At 43.6% G+C, this 20,129-nt stretch overlaps 1 protein-coding gene across 3 annotated transcripts; it reads left to right on the top strand.

The window, feature by feature from the left end:
* Positions 1 to 2,354: 2,354 nt before the first annotated feature.
* Positions 2,355 to 12,438, top strand: CLEC5A (C-type lectin domain containing 5A). Of its 3 annotated transcripts, none has more exons than XM_088799872.1 (7): positions 2,355 to 2,540; positions 3,039 to 3,137; positions 3,907 to 3,966; positions 6,161 to 6,220; positions 6,533 to 6,669; positions 9,952 to 10,058; positions 11,237 to 12,438. In XM_088799872.1, the coding sequence occupies exons 2-7, from the start codon at positions 3,059 to 3,061 to the stop codon at positions 11,349 to 11,351; spliced, it is 558 nt and encodes a 185-aa protein (XP_088655998.1). In that variant the 5' UTR covers positions 2,355 to 2,540; positions 3,039 to 3,058; the 3' UTR covers positions 11,352 to 12,438. The 3 variants fall into 3 exon arrangements, with proteins under 3 accessions (XP_088655998.1, XP_088656000.1, XP_088655999.1); XM_088799874.1 differs by having other exon boundaries at positions 9,952 to 10,054; XM_088799873.1 differs by lacking the exon at positions 3,907 to 3,966.
* Positions 12,439 to 20,129: the final 7,691 nt, after the last annotated feature.

Below are 20,129 nucleotides of genomic sequence, written 5' to 3' on the forward strand. Positions count from 1 at the left end.
GAGAACTGATTCTGGGTGGTGAGCACACAATGTGACGTACAGATGATGTATTAGAGAATTGTACACCTGAAACCTATGTAACTTGATTAACAATTGTCACCCCAATAAACTTTAATAAAAAAAAGTAAATAGGAAAAAAAAAAACTATGACAGCGAATTTGTTAATATAAAGAATATCAATTTTTTAATTGATTAGAAATATTTTGTAGGGCCTACTACCCTCTCACAAATAAATGATAAAACCCACAAGCCTAGAAGACTACAGTCAGGCTGCAGTGAGGGAGCCCGGAGCCCCAGGGAGGTGCTGGGGTTACAGCGCGGTGACAATACACTCCGCCTGCCCTCAGGACTTCAGCGGTTGGCAGGGGAAGCAAACAAGTGCGTTACCACACAGTAAGTGCCCTCAAGGAAAAAGGACATGACATAACGAGACAATAGATGAGGGGCACCTCAGCGCAGGGATGGAACATTTTCTTGAAAGAAGTGACATTTAAGCTGAGACCCGAAGGATGAGTTTGAATCATTTGGTCTGAACTATCCTGCAACATATATTTAAGTAAATATATACACTTAAGTGTGTGTGTGTGTGTGTGTGTGTGTATGTGTTCACGCGTGCACAATAAGACTCAAAAGACGGTGTTAGTCTTGGTGTGATTGAGGTACAAAATAAAGTCATTTTTGTAAATATCCATATTGATACCACCCTGAAACTCTAATCAATAAATCCTAAGACGCCCCTTCTTCTTCTAAGTTTCCTTTCTCAGATCCTCTCCAAGGATACCCACTGTCACTTATCCATCCAAACAGGTCAGGCACAGTTCCTACTGTCACAAAATCTGCTCAGTCCACGGAATCGGAACTATTGCTGCCATTTTCTCTCCTCTGTTACTCAAAACCTCCTAACCAAGGCTCTGAACCTGACAGTTCCTAACATAGTGACATAGTGAGCGTAATTGTTGAGCCCATAGTGAGCCCAAGAGGTACGTGGAGTCCTGGACAGCAACCAGGGGTACGTGAAGCTGTGACTAGAGGAAATCAAGTTTGATTAGAAATTTTTCAAAAAATTTCTGAGCTCTTAACCTAAGGAAATTATGTAGGGTGTATACAAAGATGCGTGTGCTGGGGTGTTCATTGCACAATAGGTGTGTTAGAAAATAGTTAGAACAGTCAGAATTTGTAGTCAAGGTGCCAGGTGGCGTGCTAATAAAATTATAAGCATTATCTTGCTAATTCTCACAATGCGGTATTTACTATAATGACTCTTATTTATAGATGAAGAAATGGAAACTTAAAGAGATTAATTTAGTCAAGGACATCCATCCAGCTATAAACGGCAGAGCCAGGAATCAAACCCGGGACTACCTTAAAACTTTTGTTCTGATCCTCTGCACTCTACGAAATGAATCACTGTTGTGCAATTGTTTTAAAAAAATCATATGCTTTTACACCTGAATATGATACATATATATTAAATAATACACTATTAAAACCTATATTTTGACATGGAAAGATATGTGTGATATAGTGTTAGTTTCATCTACAATGCATAAACTACAAAACAATATACACAATATGATTCCATTTCTCTAAATTAATCAATATCTATCTTTTCTACCTATCTACGCATCTAGAAAGAATACGTACCCCACCCAGAAATGTTAATAACGACTATGGTTAAATGTTTGAACTTACATGGATTTTTTGTAATTTTTCAATTTTCCTTACCAATATTTTCTAATGAATATACGTAGCTTTCATAGTAGAAAAAATATATAATAAAAGGAAAACTTCACATTTAATATGCAATAAAAACTCCTTAATAATAAGACTTGAGGATTGCTGACCCTCACTCCATCCCCTATATCCAGCAGAGAACTACACTCAAAAAATACCCAATAGTCACCATCCGCATACGGTACATGGTCTGGAAGGTGAGCAGCTGGGGCCAGAAAGAAGTCCATGCAAAGGGGACTGAGCAGAGCTGTGTGACCGTGAGTGGAGCGAAATGGGACACTTAAGCACCTGCTCACTAACATCAGTGGCTTCAGATGGATTTCTTTACTTAAAATATTTATTTTTACATAATTTTAGATTTGCAGAAATGTTGCAAGGAAAGTACAAATCATTTCCAGGCACCCTTCACCCAGAGTCCCTATATGTTAAGATTTTTACTACATTTTCTTTCCACTGTATTTCAAGGAGATTCAGACACAGAGAAAAGGGGAATCTGGTGTTCCAAATTCTCCTAATAACGTTCCCCTGTATTGAAACCCTCCTGACAGGAAACTTCCTCTTGCAAAGTCTGTAGACTCCCTTCCCCTCCTTCCCCCACCCGCTCCCGTTGCCAAGAACACTCAACAGGAAGAAGAGTTTGCTGGCAGACGCGACCAACACACAGAGACTGTGTGAAGCACGCAGGATGTCACCTTAGCAGAAGGAGCATATTCTCAGGAGAAGGGGTCTCTGCCCACCTCACACGCATCAGACCCCCGGGAAGATCGCCCCCTGCAAACCAGCCCAGCCTTCCAGGGAGAGGGCAGGTAAGTCCACGTGTCTGTCCTCTCGGCACAGAGCATTGGCTCTTCCCCAATGCGGAGACCTCAGGACACCTGTCCTGTCTGTCAGACTTCCTGGCCTAGTCTTTCAAAGACTGAGGCTGCTGCGGGCTGATGTCAGTATGGCCCAGACTACAAACTAAGGGCCTAGGCAGCAAGAATCATTCCAAGGCTAAGAGTTCTCAATGTGAGGGAGAGGATTTATTTCAATAGACGGGGTTTAGGAGGCCACAAATGGGGCCAGGGCTGAGGCCTAGAGCTAAGGGCTGGGTGAAAAAGAGGCAGCGTGTCAAGTTCAAAGGCTCCCAACCAGCACAAGATCCTACCCATCCTCTGGGCCAGCGCCAAGCCCTCTCCTTGTAGCTGCCAATTGCATGGCTACCTTCCCCCATGGCTGCTCTGAGAAGGAAGTGGGCATGTTCCCCGGTGGGAAGCAGCCGTGCCCCAGACACTGATGGCAGTGCTGTGCTCTCATCCCTACAGGTTTCCCCATCTCCTTCATCATGAACTGGCACATGATAACCTCTGGGCTCATTGTAGTGGTGCTGAAAATTGTCGGAACAACCTTGTTTCTGCTTTACTGTGAGTATTTGAGCAACCTCTTGCCCCAACCCCGTATCGTCTTGTTCTTGAACCCTTTTCTCAGAATGGGAGGTTAAATGTATAGGTTAAGTGCCCAAGTCTTTCCACCTGAGGGCAATTGACAATGCCCCTCTCGCTCCCCAATGCACAAAAAATGGGCCAGGTCCCTTGGTCTACCTTGGAGTGTGTGCTTAGAATCCCACACAAAGTTTTTGGCCTAGAAGATTAGCTGGGTGATCTGAGCTGAAATACTCAGCAGTGCTTGTTGTTGGTGCTAAAATGTGAAAATACAGCTCCAGTTCATCCTAATGGTAAGCTGTGGTAAGAGCTGCATTATAAGAAGATGGGATTTTACAGAGGGAGAGATTCCCCTCTGTGAACATAGAAATGTACTCATCCAAATGCTCAGAAAGTAAAAAAGGTCTCTATCAAAGGAGTTTACTGCAATTGCAGCAGGTAGAAGCTTCTCCAGCCCCAGAAGCCAGTAGGGAAAATAAATGAGGAAGGAAATGTGATTAGGAGGCAGCGGTTGGGTAAGAGGTATCTTCCTTGTGACCCAATCCGAAGGGGCAATTCCTATCACATAAAAGAGCAGGAAGAAAATATGAATACGTGAATATATGCACACAAAACATCCACTCTTCGCCGACCTGAGTCAGCGAGTTCAATATTTCCCATTAGTAATCATGGTGACCTAGCAGCCCTGTGGGCGTGTGTGTTCTATTCATCCTGCGGTTAGAGGTGAGCGAACAGCTGACTTTCTTTGCAGTCCCACAGATTTTTGGCACAAGCAATGACAGCTTCAGTCCCACAGGGAGCTACGGAACAGGTAATGTGTGTGACAATATGTGCTCTCCACCCTCCAGGTTCTTATGTGCTGAATTCTGAAAGCCCTTTCTCAAGGGCTTCTTTCCCAAGACATTTTGGCTGGAAGGATCCATAAATTAGGACCTGCTAATTTATAAGATATATAAGTTCTGGGGATCTGATGTACAGCATGGTTACTATAGAGTTAACAATACAGATTATACACTTGAAAGTTGCTAAGAGAGTAGATCGTAAATGTTCTCACACCACAAAAACAATGGTAACTATGTGAGGTGATGGAGGTGTTAACTCATCTTATTGTGGTAGTAAATCTTATATATATATATATATATATATATATATATATATATATATATATATATATATGTACCAAATCATCACATTGTATACCGTAAACTTATACATTGTTATGCGTCAATTATATCTCGATAAAGCTGGAAAAAATAAAGTAAATGTAGCACAGCCAGAAAAAAAAAGAAATCTTCTAATTAGTTCCCTTTCTTTTATAGACGGGAAACCAAGACTAGACTGAGTAAAATTTCCGATCCTTAGTCTTCCTCGTGGGTAGGAGGATGATTTGTATGGAATCAGTGTAACGTGATGTGAAAGTCCTTTATAACCTCTGACATGCTGTACACCTAAAGGAAGTGTTATAAAGAAGTCCATTCCGAGAAACAAAAACTCATAGACACAGACAATAGTTTAGTGGTTACCAGAGGGTAAGGGGGGTGGGGGGTGGGAGATGAGGGTAAAGGGGATCAAATATATGGTGATGGAAGGAGAACTGACTCTGGGTGGTGAACACACAATGGGATTTATAGATGATGTAATACAGAATTGTACACCTGAGATCTATGTAATTTTACTAACAATTGTCACCCCAATAAATTTAAAAAATAAATAAAATAAAAGAAGTCCATTCCCACACAAAACAAAGACTGTCCACCTTTCTGCAACACCTTTCTGTGTGTCACACACTATGCCAGACCAACCGTACAAGCAGAATAAAAACGGGAAATATTAGTCAACCATCATCCAGAAAGCACAGGCGTGATGCCAGAGCTATGGGGGTACAGAGAAGAGTGAGGCATGGATCTCCCTACTAAAACCACCTCCTCGTCAATCTTTTCCAAGGATCTCCCTCTCACTTCCTCTTAAGACACCTATTACTATGTACATCTTTAGGAGAAGGATAATTTCTTATTCATCTTTATATCAACCGAGGTACGCGGCACACCGAGCTCTATGGAGAAAATGCTCATGAAATATTTATGGAGTTCAGTTCAGTTATAATCCCAACACAGTTTTTGATAAAAACCAGGTTATTGCACATCACAAAGAACCTTTGAACTGCAAACTGAAATGAAAAGGGAATGCTAACTTGTATGTCTTATGAATGTCACTGTAAGTAGCTAATTTGGTGTGTGGTACACTAAAATGGTCTTTAACCACGGTGCACAAATAATTGAGCCATTGAGGATGAGTCTGACTGCTTCTGACACCAGAGCAGCTGCCTGCTCAGACAGCCAGGGCTCCCAGGGAAAGTGAGGGCTCTCGGAGGCCTATCAATTCCCCTATTTATAAAGAAATATTTGGCTCTCCTCGGCTCATAGGAAATCTCTGGGAGGTTCATTCACCTCCTTGTCTGCGAATAGCCCCTGGTCCTGACACTTGTTCCAGTTAGTCACAATCCTTAGAGCTGATAGGTGCTGGTAAGAAAAGCCTGCCAGGAGCATGAGTTCTCATATGGGGTCTGAGACGCCAGAACTGGGAGGGCAGCAAAGATGCTGTGTGGAGCCTGGAGGGGAAGTGCCCCACATAGCTCTTTGGGGACAATACTGTCAGAGGTGTTTATGGGAAAGGAGTGAGGTTTCCCTTCAGGAACTAAATCATCCATTCCTCGTCCTTTCTCCTGTTCTTTTTCTCAACATTTTACTCCTATCGCCACACCGAGAAAACAAAACAAAAAACTAGAACTAGAACTTGGGCTGTGGGGCATGACCAATCATGGTAATAGTTAGATGGGAGACTCAAAGAAAGAAAACATCTGAAAATTCTAGCACAGAGCGGCCAAAAGCGGCCTTCGTCACCGCCACTGTTCAGAGACAAATAGTCATAGGGTCTATTTCAGCTTCTCTGATGTTTGTGTGTTATATGCACCACACGCCTACCTTCCGGTTTTCTTTTCATTTCAGTCCCACAGATTTTCGGGAGAGATAATATCAGCTTCAGTCCCACAGAGAGCTCTGGAACAGGTAAGGTGCATGGTTATCACCTCCTCTCCAATCCCAGGTTCTTATATGCCGATTTCTTAAAGGCTTTTCCCATTGTCCCCTTTCTTATGAAACTTTTTTGCTGAAAGGAACCATACAGACCTTAGAATTCATTCCCTTCATGTTATAGACGGGAAACTGAGACTACACGGGGTGAAATTTCTTCCTGGATTGCGGATGACTTGTATCGCTACAACTGTTATAAAGAAACCCATGACCCATTAGCTTACGTCTCAGGTCCAGGGTTCACATTCACAACCACCAATCTTACACTCTTTTCTTGGATTTCCTTAGTCTGCCCCAGAAGCTGGGATTTTCATCAAGGAAGATGCTTTTTCTTGTCCACCTTTGAAATGTCCTGGAACAAAAGCAAGGACAATTGTGAAAGAGAAGAATCTACTTTGGCCATTGTCAACACCCCTGAGAAATTGGTGAGAACATTAGAAGGGTACAGTGAAGCCGTCCATCCTACATCAGCCTCAGTGGGTGGAGACGGCGGGGCAGCTGGATTGGTGGAACAGGGGCGAGGTGGGGGTGAGGGGTGGAGAGGTGGCTGGCTCAGAGCCCAAGCTCTTTGTTCTGAATCTGAAAATGGGAGACTCTTCTCCCTAGCAGTGGGTACGGTATGTTCCTCGGGTCCACGTGAGTTAGTGAAATCCACACTCTGTGGTTTCTCCCACGAGGCACAGTGGTAGACCAGCAGCCTAGGGATGGGCCAGGACATTTAAAGTGCAGGGAATGACCAATTGAGCTGATGTTTAAGAGTTGTCTAAGAACTACTCACATAGACGTGAGCTGGTAAAGTATCATCCTAGTCTGCCTTGTAAATAAGGAAGACGCAAATTAAAATGAGTAATATAAAAAAATGAAGGATCCGGCCATAGAATTAGGATTGCAATGTACAGTTATGAGAATAAAAATCGCTAACACTATGCAAATAGCTTTATTTTATTACCTCCTATTATACTCATAACAATTCTGAGGAGGTCATTATCCATATTTTTCTATGTGCAAGGAAACAAGGGCACAGTAAAGTACTCTGACCAAAGTCATATGCCTACTAAGTGACAGCACATGGAATTGAACTGAGATCTCTCTAACTCCAAAAGCCACACGCTAATCAATTTTAGACAATAATTTATTTGGGTTAATAGTTGCTTTTTCTTCAAATCCTAAGCATTTGCGGAGTGCTAGACATTATGCTACATACAGTCATCTGGTTTCTCTCCCCTCTACCCCTTCACCCCTCTTCTAAAAAGTCCTCCCGTGATTGAGAAGAATTTGTAAGAGGATCTTCTGTGAATCTTGGTAATAAATGTCCAACGAAACGCAGGGATTGGGGTGCTACAGATCCTCTAAGGCCCAGTGGGAAGGAAAAATACTTAAAGGTAGGAAACCAGGAGCAAGACACTGGGGAGAAAAGAAAAAGAAGAAGAGGGGAATGGGACAGGAAGTTGACAGCCTTTTCCCTCTACTCAGCCCTTAAGTTCCGGTGCATCTCCAGTGCTATCCTTGGCGTTTTCCACGTCCCATACCCCAGGTTAACCCCAGAAAAAGCTCATCACACCAGTGGTTTGCCGATGACTCTCAGATCTGTATCCCCAGCTCAGCCTCTCCAGCGAGGCTTCTCTAGACCAGACCGTATAGCAAATTCCCCTTTGATGTTTCAAGAGCGTCACAAACTCAACATATTCAAACTGAGGCCATTATACTTAGCCCCACTGCTCCTCCACTTGTATTCCAAATACTGGTGAGTAATCACGTCACCCAAGATCAAGTGCTGACAGTGTTCTGGAGCTTTACCTATTCTCTTCTCTCCTAAAGTAGTTGCTAACCAAATCCTTTCCTAGCTATCCCCACAGCAAATAGTTCAGCTTTCACCTGGATTTCTTCAGAATTCTTCTAACTCTTCTCTTTCTCTCTAGTTTTGCCCCCTCTTTCATATCCTCCATAAAACTGATTATGATAATCTCTAAGGCTCTAAACTGTCCGCGCCATTTTCTAAATTAAAGTCGGTTCAAGTCCAGTTTCCCGAACATGACCTATAGTTCAGCCTCTTAGGTTTTGTCTCCCAACCCACCTCCCTTCTACCTCTGCGACATCCATCTGGAACACCTCGTAGTTCCTACAATCCTCCAGACTACTCTGCAGGCTGCCTGAGAGCTGACGCTCCTCTCCCAGGAAGTCCAAGCCTGACCCACACCCTTGCCTAGCATTTGCCTGACAAACAGCTGTCTCCCAAAATTCATCTCAAGTATCACCTCATCTGTAGTCTCTCTGGAAAATCTCAAATCCGTGTAGAATTGATCACTCTCTTCTTTCTGCCTGTGCCAGATCTAGCACATACGTCCTTGCACTACACCTGGGACATCTTATTATGCTGGCTAACTCGTCTGTCTTCTCTTACTAGACCTATGGAACTTGAAGGTGTTAGGATGACCGATGTTTTAGAAATGGTGGTGAAATCTATGCATCTCTTCCCAGAAGCATTACATAAGCACAATATTTTGAATAAAATTCTAACAGCTTCAGAGATCCTCTTATTTATAAAAATGGGCTACTCTCTGGGTTTAGCCCTCTGGCTGTAGCTTGCCAATCCCTGTTTTACATAATAATTTATTTAGGAGAAATGATTTGTTTCCATATCCCCAGCCTTGCACAATGCCTGGCATGTAAGAGACATTCAAATGTTTGTTAAATGACTACATTTGGTAATTAGTTTTTAAAAATAATCAAATTAGATATTTTTAGGGAAGGAGAACATTGGAAAAGGAGGAGTAAAGACAAAACCATGGGGATAGAGAAAATATCCAAGTGGACTCAGATACCCACTGATTTCGGGAGGTGGGTGAAAAGCCCAGAAGAGCCCAGGAACCCCCAGACTTCTGGCTGGAGTGATTTGTGGTTCACTAAGATGTCTTGAATTAGTGTCAAGTTAGCAAATACTCAGTAAACACTGATTCTCCTTGCGGGACCATCTGCTTTAGCAATCTGCTTTTATATCTCCCTGTTTTCTCTCGCCAAGTACTCGAGGAATTCACTTACCAAACCCCATTTGGAATGTAAAATTTCTGGCAAGGGAAACACTCCTATCAGAGGGAATAAAAGTAAAAAGGCATATTGCAATTACCCTCTGTTAGACAGCATGGTATCCTTCCCTCCCTTCAAAGTGTGGTCCCTGAAGAGCAGTGTCAGCATCACCTGGGGATTTGTTGGGAATGTAAATTCTTGGTCCCCTCCAGCAGACCGACTGAACCAGAGGCTCACAGTCTGCGTTTCAACAAGATCTCCAGGTGATTTTGATGCTCTGTGTAGACTGAGAATGATTTCTCTGGGGGTTATGGTGGGTGAGAGCCAGCGAGAGCCAGCCCGAGGCCCCCACCTGCCTTCCTTGTTCCCAGAATCAGATATAATCATGGGCACACTGGCACAGAACTTTCTATTGAACTGTTTTATTTATTTACTAAATTTGGGGAGGGGTAACATGGTTAATAAAATTATATAGGATTCAAGAGTACAATTCCATAATACATCACCTATACTTCGCTTTGTGTTCACTGCCCTGAGTCACATCTCCTTCTGTCACCATATATTTGACCTTCTTTGCCCTTCTCTGCCTCCGCTCAACCCTCCTTACCCTCTGGTAACCACTAAACTATTGTCTGTGTTTATGTTTCTATCAAGTTGTTTATTTATTTATTTTTAATTTCTAGAAATTTCTCCAAGACATAACTGGTGCTGAGAAGTATTTTATTGGCTTACTGTACCAGAATGCAGAGAAAAGGTGGTATTGGATCAACAACTCCATTTTCAATGGCAAGTATGTGAACATCCCACATTTTTCTAGGGAACTTTGTTTGCCCCGAGGAGGAGACCTGAGACTCAGTGGATTTGTCCTGCAATAGCACAAAGGCTGAAACCTGGCTCTCTGTCCTCCTATTCCTCTCCTTTCTTCCAACCCATCTATTCCCAGAGACGGATTTTTGGTAAATCTTGTATTATGGAACATACCAAACATTGCTAAGTAGAGAGAAGCGTATAAAACAAATTAATTTATTCAGATCAGGATCCAAACAAATCCATCTGCATATCATTCATTTGATACATCTCATTAAGTCTCTTTGAACCCATAGATCACATTTTATTACCAAAGTTCCCCAGAGGTGGCTTCTTTGTCTAAAGAAAGGTTATGATAAGCAACGTATCTGTAACTTAAAGCTTTGAATTTTAACTCCCAAGAGCTGTCTCCTATGTATAATTCTATGGACATAGCAACGGTGAAGAACATGACATCGCCAGGGTATGTACGAAAAGGTTGAGTCAGGCAGAAAGCAAGTCGGCTCCCCAGCCTGGAACCGGGCTTCCCACAGAGGAGAAGAAATTAATATTCAGTGTCTCCTGAACGCCAGGCATCTGCTAAGTACTCTACACGTGTCATTGCCTGCAGTGTTCACAGTGATGCTATGGAAAAAGCTTTTACTGATCCTCACTTAACAGATAGTTGCATCCAGGATTTCAGACTTAGAAACGTGTCAAATGTCACCATGCCAGGAAGTGATAGAGCCACAATTTGATCCCACATCCACTCAACTCCAAAACATGACCGTTCCATGAAACCACTCCTTCTAGGCAAACCAAAGGGACTGAATAATAGAAAATGGTAGGAGAAGGCCAACAAAGTTTTCCCTGAAGCCAGCTGGTGCCTAGGAAAGGAAAAGATGTCTCTTCCATCCTGCTCTCGCTCGTCCTGCTGTTAACATAGTACCCTCCATACTAAAACGTTATTTCTAGGAGAAAATGGGGCAGATGACCCAAGAGATGTTTCTGACCAAACACAGACTGAGTCAGCCCAAGACTGTCAGTCCATAAAAGCTCACAGGACTGTTGACAGGAAAGGATCAATTTAGAGCTGGATTTGGGGCTTGAGAGGGGGCCTGGAATCAGGAAAAGGCTGGGCTGAAATGATAGGCCTTAACCATGCCATCTTTTCCCATTTAGTGTTACCAACCACCATCAGTATTTCAACTGTGTGACCATAGGCCTCACAAAGACATTCGATGCTGCGTTATGTGACACCGAGTACCGCTGGATCTGTGAAAAGCGTGCCAATTGATCATGGCTCTCTGACAAGAACAACGGACATACTATGGGCAGCAAAAGAGGACATTGACAATTGGGACCAATTCAAGAAATAGCGAACACCAAACTACTGTGCCAGCCTTCCGCAGGTTACTAGCAGGGCTCCCTAAGCATCCTTGGGCTAATGCACCAGCCCCCCCACCCCCCAAACACACTTAACTGTGCAAGTGTATTGTACAACTTGCATGTACAACTGAGACAAACTCCCGCTTTGAGCCACCACTTCCCCAAGACCCCATTTCCCGTGAGAGTCACACCTGTGATTCTTTTTGGATCCGCACAGGTCACCTAGTCAATGATCCTTTCATCCATCTGTCTACTAGGAGGGGTCCTTGCCTGTTTGGGGAAATAAGCTTCTGTAATCTGCTTTGGGGGACTGGAGACTAGCCATGTCCAGAGGCCGGTGCAGTTTTATGGAGATAACTCAGTTGGAAAGAATCGTGTCTGTTTCTATAGAACCGAGCATTTCTGACTGGAGACAAGGTTTAGCCTGTTGCGAGGGTCTGTTTTATCCTCAGAGCGCATGACCGGACTAGCAGGGAGAATCTGCAGACTGAGCAGTTGAGAATACTATTTAGAGCAAGCAAGAGTAGAAAAGGGATAAACTCAGTTTCCGTGACCTCCCTCTTTTCCCAGGAGGCCCCTGTCCACATGCCCCCAGCCCCTGCCGGCCCGGGTGGGACAGCCCAGGCCCTCCTCAGTCTGAACAGAGGCCAGGCTTGGGAAGGGCTTTAGAGCTGAGCCTGGAGCAGAAAGAGCATTGTTCATGAGACTAAAGAGGAGTCTGGGCAGGCCAGGAATCTGCTATGAAACCCCTTTGAAGACCACCCGATAACCAAAAAGATCAAGCAAAGTGAATCTCAGTTCTTCAGCAAATCCCTAAAGAGAGTCTCAAGCTAAAAATGTTCTTGGTCTTAGCCTGAATCACCATTTTAACAGATTCTGATTACCTGATCGTGTTTACTGAGTATGTTTCAAGAATCTGGGATAGCCTCTTGGGCCCCAGTGGTCACAACAAATTCCTGTCTTTAGTTCTGGAGATCCTGCTGCCAGGGATAGGCTACTGCCCCAAGGACGCCACCGCCTTGCACGGGTTGGCATCACACCGACCCCAGACTAGGCCAGCAGACCAAGAAGTAGAACACAGGGAAGGACACTCAAGGACACGTGGGCCTGGAGGCAAGGAGTGGGCATGTCGTAGAAAGGGGGCACCGGGGACAAGGGGAAATCACGTGGGAGGACACAGTTCATTTGGCCAGACTGGAAGAAAGGCAAGAAAGAGGCAGAAAGGCAAGAAAAAGGCCTGTCTCTGTGCCACGTTGTGGGGTGTCCGGTCTGTTCTCTGTACTCACAAGACGACATCAGCTACAGACTCTCCTCAGTGCGCAGAAAAAGAGATGCCGTGTGTTTTCAGTAACAAGAATTAAACCATAGGAGAAACTACAAAACTAATGGAAATTACAGTCAGCTAAGTCAATGGCTTACATTACATGTCTAGTTACAATGGGCCACAATGATTGTATATAGCATTAGATGGATGTCAAATGAAATTGTCAGGTGTTTTAAAATTACACCGTTAAGCTCTGTCCCTATATTCCTAGGCTGCATACTTGTTGGTTAATTAGCATGGCCACTTAGTTACAATTTTTAAAAATGAGACAATACATTAGGTGTGAGAACTTGCCTGAAGGACGGCACCAGAAATTATCCATGTTTGGGATGGAATGGATGTCAGAATTATATTAGTTGTCTGTGGAGATACAAGTTCTCTGATGGGGTTAGCAAAACTCAAGTGCTGCAATTGTGGAGGGAAGAGGCTGAGTCTATGACAAAGAAAAGAATAAACAGAATTCTAACCAAAGGTAAGCCCCAGAATTCAGGCAACAAAAGGAAACCACAACCCTCCTGTTGAGAAGGGAGAGCTGTGGTTGCCACACTTCCTCATTTATGACAGAATTAGACTTCTGTGCTCAGGAAATGTGGACATCTAGTGATTTCCCTAGTAGACAGACTGCTCAAATGTTCCAAGAGACAGAGGTCCTTCTGTGCAAGTTCTAAAAGATGCCCAGTGAGCGTAGGAATGGAAGTACGTAGGAAATATACAGACTTTCGTTCAAACAGGGGAAGGAGGGCTGCTGGGTCCCTAGAAGGGTACGTAAATGTGACCTTACTGGGGAGCAGTGGTGTGGTTTTATAAAAAGCAATGGAAATCTAATGAACGATTGGATTAGAGTAGTGACTTTGCTTCCAACATGCTATGTGAATCTGTACAGATTTCTTTGCCTTTCTGTGCCCTTTCTGTGCCTTAATTCCTTTCTCATAAAATGGGGCAGTAACATCCCTGCTGAGAAAATTCTTGTATATATTGAACAAGGTCCTCACTACGTATCTCTATGGCAATAAACAGTAGGGGAAGTACTTTGTGGAAGATTCGAAAGCGTGACCTTTATCTAAGAAGTAGCCCTTCAATTTGCCTTTTCACTCTCTTAATTGTATCCTGTGAGGCACACAAGGTTTTCATTTTGACAAAGTCAAAGTTATTTTTCTTTTTGTTACCTGAGCTTGTGGTGTCATATCCATTAAATCATTGCCAAATCCAATGTCATGAAGCTTTTCCTCTAAGTATCCTTCTAAGAATTTAATAGTTTCAGCTCTTATGTCTAGATCTTTAATCCATTTTGAGTTAATTTTTGTATACGGTGCAAGATAAAGACCCAAATTCATTCTTTCGCATGTGGCTATCCAGTTTCTCCGGGTGCTGGGTTTTTAAACACTTAGGGTTGAAAACAATGTTCTATCTAATTTTTTTCCTTCTTTAATTATAAGTATATATCTAGGTTATAGAAGCAATAGACTCTAACAATCAAAGCAAATTACAACATGTTATGTTACACTTTTTGAAACATAACTTAATCTTATACTTCTGGATTGAAGTTAGGCATTGTGGTAGATTGTATTGTTCCCTAATTCACTGCCCCTCTCGGCAGGAGGAGAATCCTTTCCTATCATGGGGACAGCCTTGACCTTGACACTTGCTTTGGCCAATGAACTCTGACCACAAGGTACCATACTCTTTCCCCAGCATCCCCGTTAGCCAGGACTAAATGAAAACAACAAGGAGCGGAGAGACAACTGACCCATAGTAGACAAATAGTGGGAGTGGAATAAACGTTTGCTGCTGTGACCAGCAAAGCTGTTTGAGGTTGTTGGTTATCATAACATCACCTAGACTAGCCTAACTGACACAAGAACAAGCAACAAGTTGTTCAGATCAAGACGCAATTAGCATCGCACAGTTTAGCAGTGTAGGGTATTCAGCCTAGTGGTTAGAGGATGAACGCTAAAGCCAGACGGCTTGGGTTTGGGTCCTGGGACCTTAAACATACTAACAATGTGACTTGGGCAAGTCACTGCCTGTCTCTGTGCCACAGCAATATTCTCCCTAAGCTCTCAGCTTTTACGGTGAGCATTACAAATATTTCCCGAAATATTTTTATTTAACAGAAGGCTCCACTTACCAAACATCTTTTCGTGTAGAGACATATATGTATGTAAATAAGCAAGTATTCCTGTAAAAGAGAGGAAATAGATCCATAAATACATAAACAAATAAAAGGGTAAGAGGTGGAATTACTATATCCCTAAGACACGAAAGAAATGCAATGATTTTTTTATAGGCAATACATGCACATGGTTACACAAATAATAAAAAATACGAAAAGGCATACAGTGAACAGTCTTGCTCCTTTACCCATTCTATCTGCCCGTGTCCCTACCATAATCCTATGGGCAGCCACCTATTAGTTTCTTAAGATGCTGCCCACAGCAAATACAAGCAAATATAAATATGCAGCAGGTCACCAAAAACATTACTTTGTTCAATGTCATTTTGTTACAATGTTGCCATAGGAACTTAACTCTTGTTTATACCAATTAGTTTATGGTCAAATTGGTTTTATCACACATGGTTTCCCACAGTTCCAAGAACCTATCCATTTCCACTCCTTCCTTACACAAAAGATCAAATACTCAATTCAATGTGCTTTCCTTTCTCACGGAACAATAATAGGGCTTGAAGATCATTTCTAATCATTGAAGAAAGAGCTTCTTTATTCTTTTTACAGCTGCATATTTCATTGTACAGATAAAAAACAATTCATTTAACCAGTCACTAATGATATCCCACTCAGCTATCAATACTTTGCTATTACAAAAATTCTGCAGTGGATAAAATTGTGCTTAAGACATACGCAATGGAAAAGTGACTGGGAACAGAGTGGGGCAAATTAGGGTGATGGGCAATGTTGGGAAATAACCGGAAACGAGGCATGAGGACAGTTCTGTGCAAAGCTGGATAACAGCACGGTAAACTCGGGGTTTCTGAGGGGGGACAGGAAAAGGAAAACTGAGAAATGCACTGGAGAACCAGAGCCACCCAAAGGGAGCTACAAAGAGGATTCGGGGGAGAAAGTGGGCAGGCGAGGATGAACAAATGAAGGGGGCAGGAAGCAGAGGGGGGCTATCATGGGCCTTGAAAGGATTGAAGACTGTGAGAAAGGCAAGGAGAGGCACCAGGGGCTTGTTCCTTGTGAAATCTAGACCACAAAAGGGAGATAACACTGCTTCTGATCTCAAGGAGTAGGGGCCGTTCCAAGTAGAGGGAAATATTCCCCTCCTGGTCACAGGTTCCATGACGTGACTAGAAAGGTTCATGTTCTAATGTTCCCTCCACGTGGTCACTGCTAATTTTTTTAAAAGAATATACACGATAATGTATGAAGAAAATTGAATTTGGCCAAGATGAGGCTGGTCACCCAGGCCATCCCATAGGCAAGACGGCCCCCTGCCCAGCGCACAGCACCCACACCTCTCGATCCACAGGTCCCCCGGCTCCCACTCTGCTCTGACCAGCCCCCAGTCTGCCTTCCCGGCTATAACATGCCCCTTGGTAGCACTGCCCCCCTTACATCTGCAATGCCCCGAACGACCTGGCCCACCAGGTATTCTGTCCTTGTGAGGCTGGCTCCAGTATCACAGCCCATAGAAGAGTGTTCCCGCCCAATCCTACTCAGAGCTGGCTATGTGGTTACTCTGTATCCTCATGACCCAGGGACCATCTGCACCACGTTCATTTTCCAGACTTTCCTTTACCTCTGTTGTCAGTGGTATCACTGGTGGGAGTGGGTGTGGGGAACTCTCTGAAGACTTTCTGAAAGACCATGAGGGCAAGGACCAAGTCTCTTCCAGTCTACTGGTCAGCTGGTTCCCTGAGTGAATGGCTGCTTTCTTCCTTCTCATTCTTGAGAGGAAAGATCTGCCTTGCTTTTCTCCCCAGTAAATGTGTCTTTTCCTAGGAGGCCGACTAACCAGTACCTGGGCTTAGTCAATGAGGCCTCCTCTCGCCCAGATCCTAATAATAATGACCAGACACAGAAAAGAGGGGTTTAGAGGAGCCTGGAGGAGCCTCCACCCTCAGCCTCACCTGCCCACATCGACCTCATGACGGGACTGGCAGGCAAGAGGCTAGAAGTCCGATTTCAACATCTCCTGCTTTCATCACCACAAGAGCTCAAAAGCCTAGATCTAGCAGGGAAGCAAGGCCACCAAATGTGAGTTGTGGGTCCATCCCAAGCCCCCCGCGTAAGCGGCCATGGTCTCGGTCTAACAGAAAGTGGGGCGAGGTCCCCCAGAGCCAGTGTTCCTTCTACAACCAGGTTTTCTTTTTCCCCAAAAAAAGCATGTGAAAAACTGAAGACTCAGCTGTCACGAACATAAAATAGCCCCAATGAAGGAGCCCTCCCGGATCTCTGGGATCGGCGTTCATTTCCTCAGCTCTCTGCTCCAATGCCCAAGCTCAGGGAGCCTGTCCTCACCCTCCTCTAAAAGAGCATGACCACCCTTTACTCCCTGTCACCTCAGCAAGACCTATTTATCGTCTCAGCTGTCCTCACCTAAAATTATATGCTTACTTTTTGTTTCCTTTCTGTCGCCCACTCTACAATGTAAGCTCCACGAAATCAGAAACCTTGTCCTGCTTGTTCACTGTTTCTGATACTTGATGAATATTTTTGCATCAATGAATCAATCAACTAAGGAACGAATCTATAAACAAAGCGTATCTAGTCCTAGCTGTGGTCAATTTTGAAGCAAATTCTGCTCTCTCTCTCTTCAGTCTTCACTGAAACACTGCCCTGGCAACGTGCAGTTCTCTCTCTGGAGAGAACTTATTAACCCCTTTTTAGGGATGAAACAACTGACGTTCAGAGGGTTTAAATTTCCCCCCGACACACAGCTAATTAATAGCGAGGCTGGATTTTGAAACTAGATCTGATTCTATACCTTCATTTCACTCCCTAACATCTACTACCCCCATTACAAATGAAGCTCTTCTCCTGTCTAATAAACTTAAAAGCATTTTGAGTGGCAGAGCTTTGGGCCTCGATGCCGGAAGGCAGGATGTAGCTTAGGTGAAATGATAATCTGAAATACCTATAGCCATTACAGATCGCTATAGATATGATAGCTATCTGTAAGTAATCTAAACGCCTAAGACACACATTTTGGTCTCCCCCCATCAAACACAATGCCATATCAAAGTGTTGGCTGGAGTTCCAGGGTCAAAAACCATTCCAAATAAAGAAGGAATGCAATGAAGTGGGAACTACTTGATGCAGGAATGGGTGGATTACGGAAGTCTCTTTGACGTCTTCCCAGCCACTCAAGTCCACCAGCCACCAGTGCTGTGGGAAGGAAGGAGAGGGTGGCGATGGCAAAAAGAACATAACTGGAGACGCTGAGACTTTTGTGCAGCACTATTATTATCAGGACGATGTAAAGTGTCGTGTGCGGACCAGTGCTTCAGCTCGGCCTCCAGCCAGCGTGGGGAGCCCAGGAAAGGTGGCAGCTGCACAGGTGGATCCAGGAGGTAGGCAATGCCTTTGGAAAGAAAGAGGCAGCTGAGAAGATCTGAGGAGAAGCAGGAGGTTTGAAATATAAATAACAGATTCCGTGAAAAGTAATAAGACTGAACATACAAAGCAACTAGCACACATTGGTCTAGAGGGATGGCAGAGATAGAAGGGATTTTGGAAACTATCATTGCAGATGTTTTTAATTGTAGCAAAACAGAAAGCCCATCTCAAACTGTCTCACACACTGAAAGGAACTTAGTAGATGATAACTAAAAATATCCAGAGAGACCTAAATTCTGGCACGGTTTTATCATGATTTTAGCTACCTTTGTGGGCCATCCTCTTGTTTTGACCCCTTTTATGGGTGCACTTCATCCTTAGACCACATCCCTGATGGTGGCAAAATGACAGCAGCAGTCCTGCCATCCCATTCACATCCCATTCACATGCCACGTTGCCCAGAACAATGTCTCAACAAAGCCCATTACAGTGTCATCTCAACAAGGAACACAAATAGAGTGATGGCTGTGTAATAAGCCAAATTGTGTCGCATATCCACCCCTGAACCAGGGATTTCAGCGATAAGCTTAGGTCAAGCAGGCCACACCCCTAGAGGACGATTGTGACATAACAGAGGAAGGGTAGAGTGGATGCTGGGAAGGCAATCACAGTGTCCACGATGGAGAGCACCAGGTCTAACTCTTTCGGTGTATAGATAAAACATATTTAAAACCCAACACTCAATGATTTTCCAAATTTATATCATTTGTCAGTTCTAGGCTAAGAATCGAACCACAGCCCACTGAATATCAATCCTCTTCATATTTCCAAAAAAGAAGTGAGCTGGGGAAGAGAAGGTGTGATGTCAGAAGTATGTAAATAATAGGCAAGCATGTGTAATAAACATGGTGAGATGAGAATAATTTACCCAGGGAACCAACAGAAATGAAGATACATACTCAGATTTCTGAACGATCTCTCCAGGAAGCTGGAGTGGGTCTGAGACGAATAAATAAACAGAAAAAATTAAGGATCAATAGACGCCAAATATGTAACAGACACATATGAGTGTAGAAGGGATCTTTGAAATAATCTATAAATTAAGTTATAGATCCAGGAAAGGTGGTCCCTCTCTTCCTGAGCTGAAGGTCAGAACGTGATTGAATCAGAAGGCTGGAGACACGATGAGAACCAGAGGGCACAGGATAAACATCCACCTGACCAAACAGGGCAAGCCTTCCTGTCCCCATGATTGCTCTGTTCTCCACTTACCATATTGACATCTGTTGGTTGGCACCGGGGATCCATCTCAGTGCAATGGACTTGGTCTAAAGAAAAGGAAGGGCACGGAACATTAGCCCCAACCCATTAGCCCCAAGAGAAGAAGGAACCAAAACAGTGCTTGGCGGGCCTGTCAAGAGACGGACGGAGGTGGATGCAATGGTGAGAGAAGACAGAGCACAGGCTACCTGAAGTTCTTGGTACACCAAATTAAGATGGAGGGGTAGAAACAAAAGGCTTTGGAACTAATTATCTACAGGATCAGAGCTTAGGGGAAATGGACAGGATAATTAGAAAAGTAGTCACACTCTCCAAAAATTAGCAGTGTGATAAATGGGTCAGTCTCTCAAGACTAAGAAATCAGAAAACACTTACTGATTTCTCTGCAGAAATCCTTATTGCAGAGAGAGAGAGAGAGAGAGAGAGAGAGAGAGAGAGAGAGAGAGAGATTGATTTACCCTTTGCTTTTTATATTGGGGAGTCAGATGAAACGGAGAGAAGGGAATTCATACAGGAAAACTCACATCCAGAAGATATGAAGTAAAAATGCCCAATCAATG

Source organism: Rhinolophus sinicus, chromosome 8 (genome assembly GCF_057876585.1).
Source record: "Rhinolophus sinicus isolate RSI-liver-muscle chromosome 8, RSI-T2T, whole genome shotgun sequence".
Classification (NCBI taxonomy): Eukaryota; Metazoa; Chordata; class Mammalia; order Chiroptera; family Rhinolophidae; genus Rhinolophus; species Rhinolophus sinicus.

What these genes read in the sequence shown, in the direction of transcription:
- CLEC5A (XM_088799872.1), top strand. Translation starts at nt 3,059, where the DNA reads ATGAACTGGCACATGATAACCTCTGGGCTCATTGTAGTGGTGCTGAAA. An exon ending in AACCTTGTTTCTGCTTTACT is followed by an intron (nt 3,138 to 3,906) that starts GTGAGTATTTGA and finishes CTTTCTTTGCAG; the next exon opens with TCCCACAGATTTTTGGCACA. An exon ending in TCAACACCCCTGAGAAATTG is followed by an intron (nt 6,670 to 9,951) that starts GTGAGAACATTA and finishes TTTAATTTCTAG; the next exon opens with AAATTTCTCCAAGACATAAC.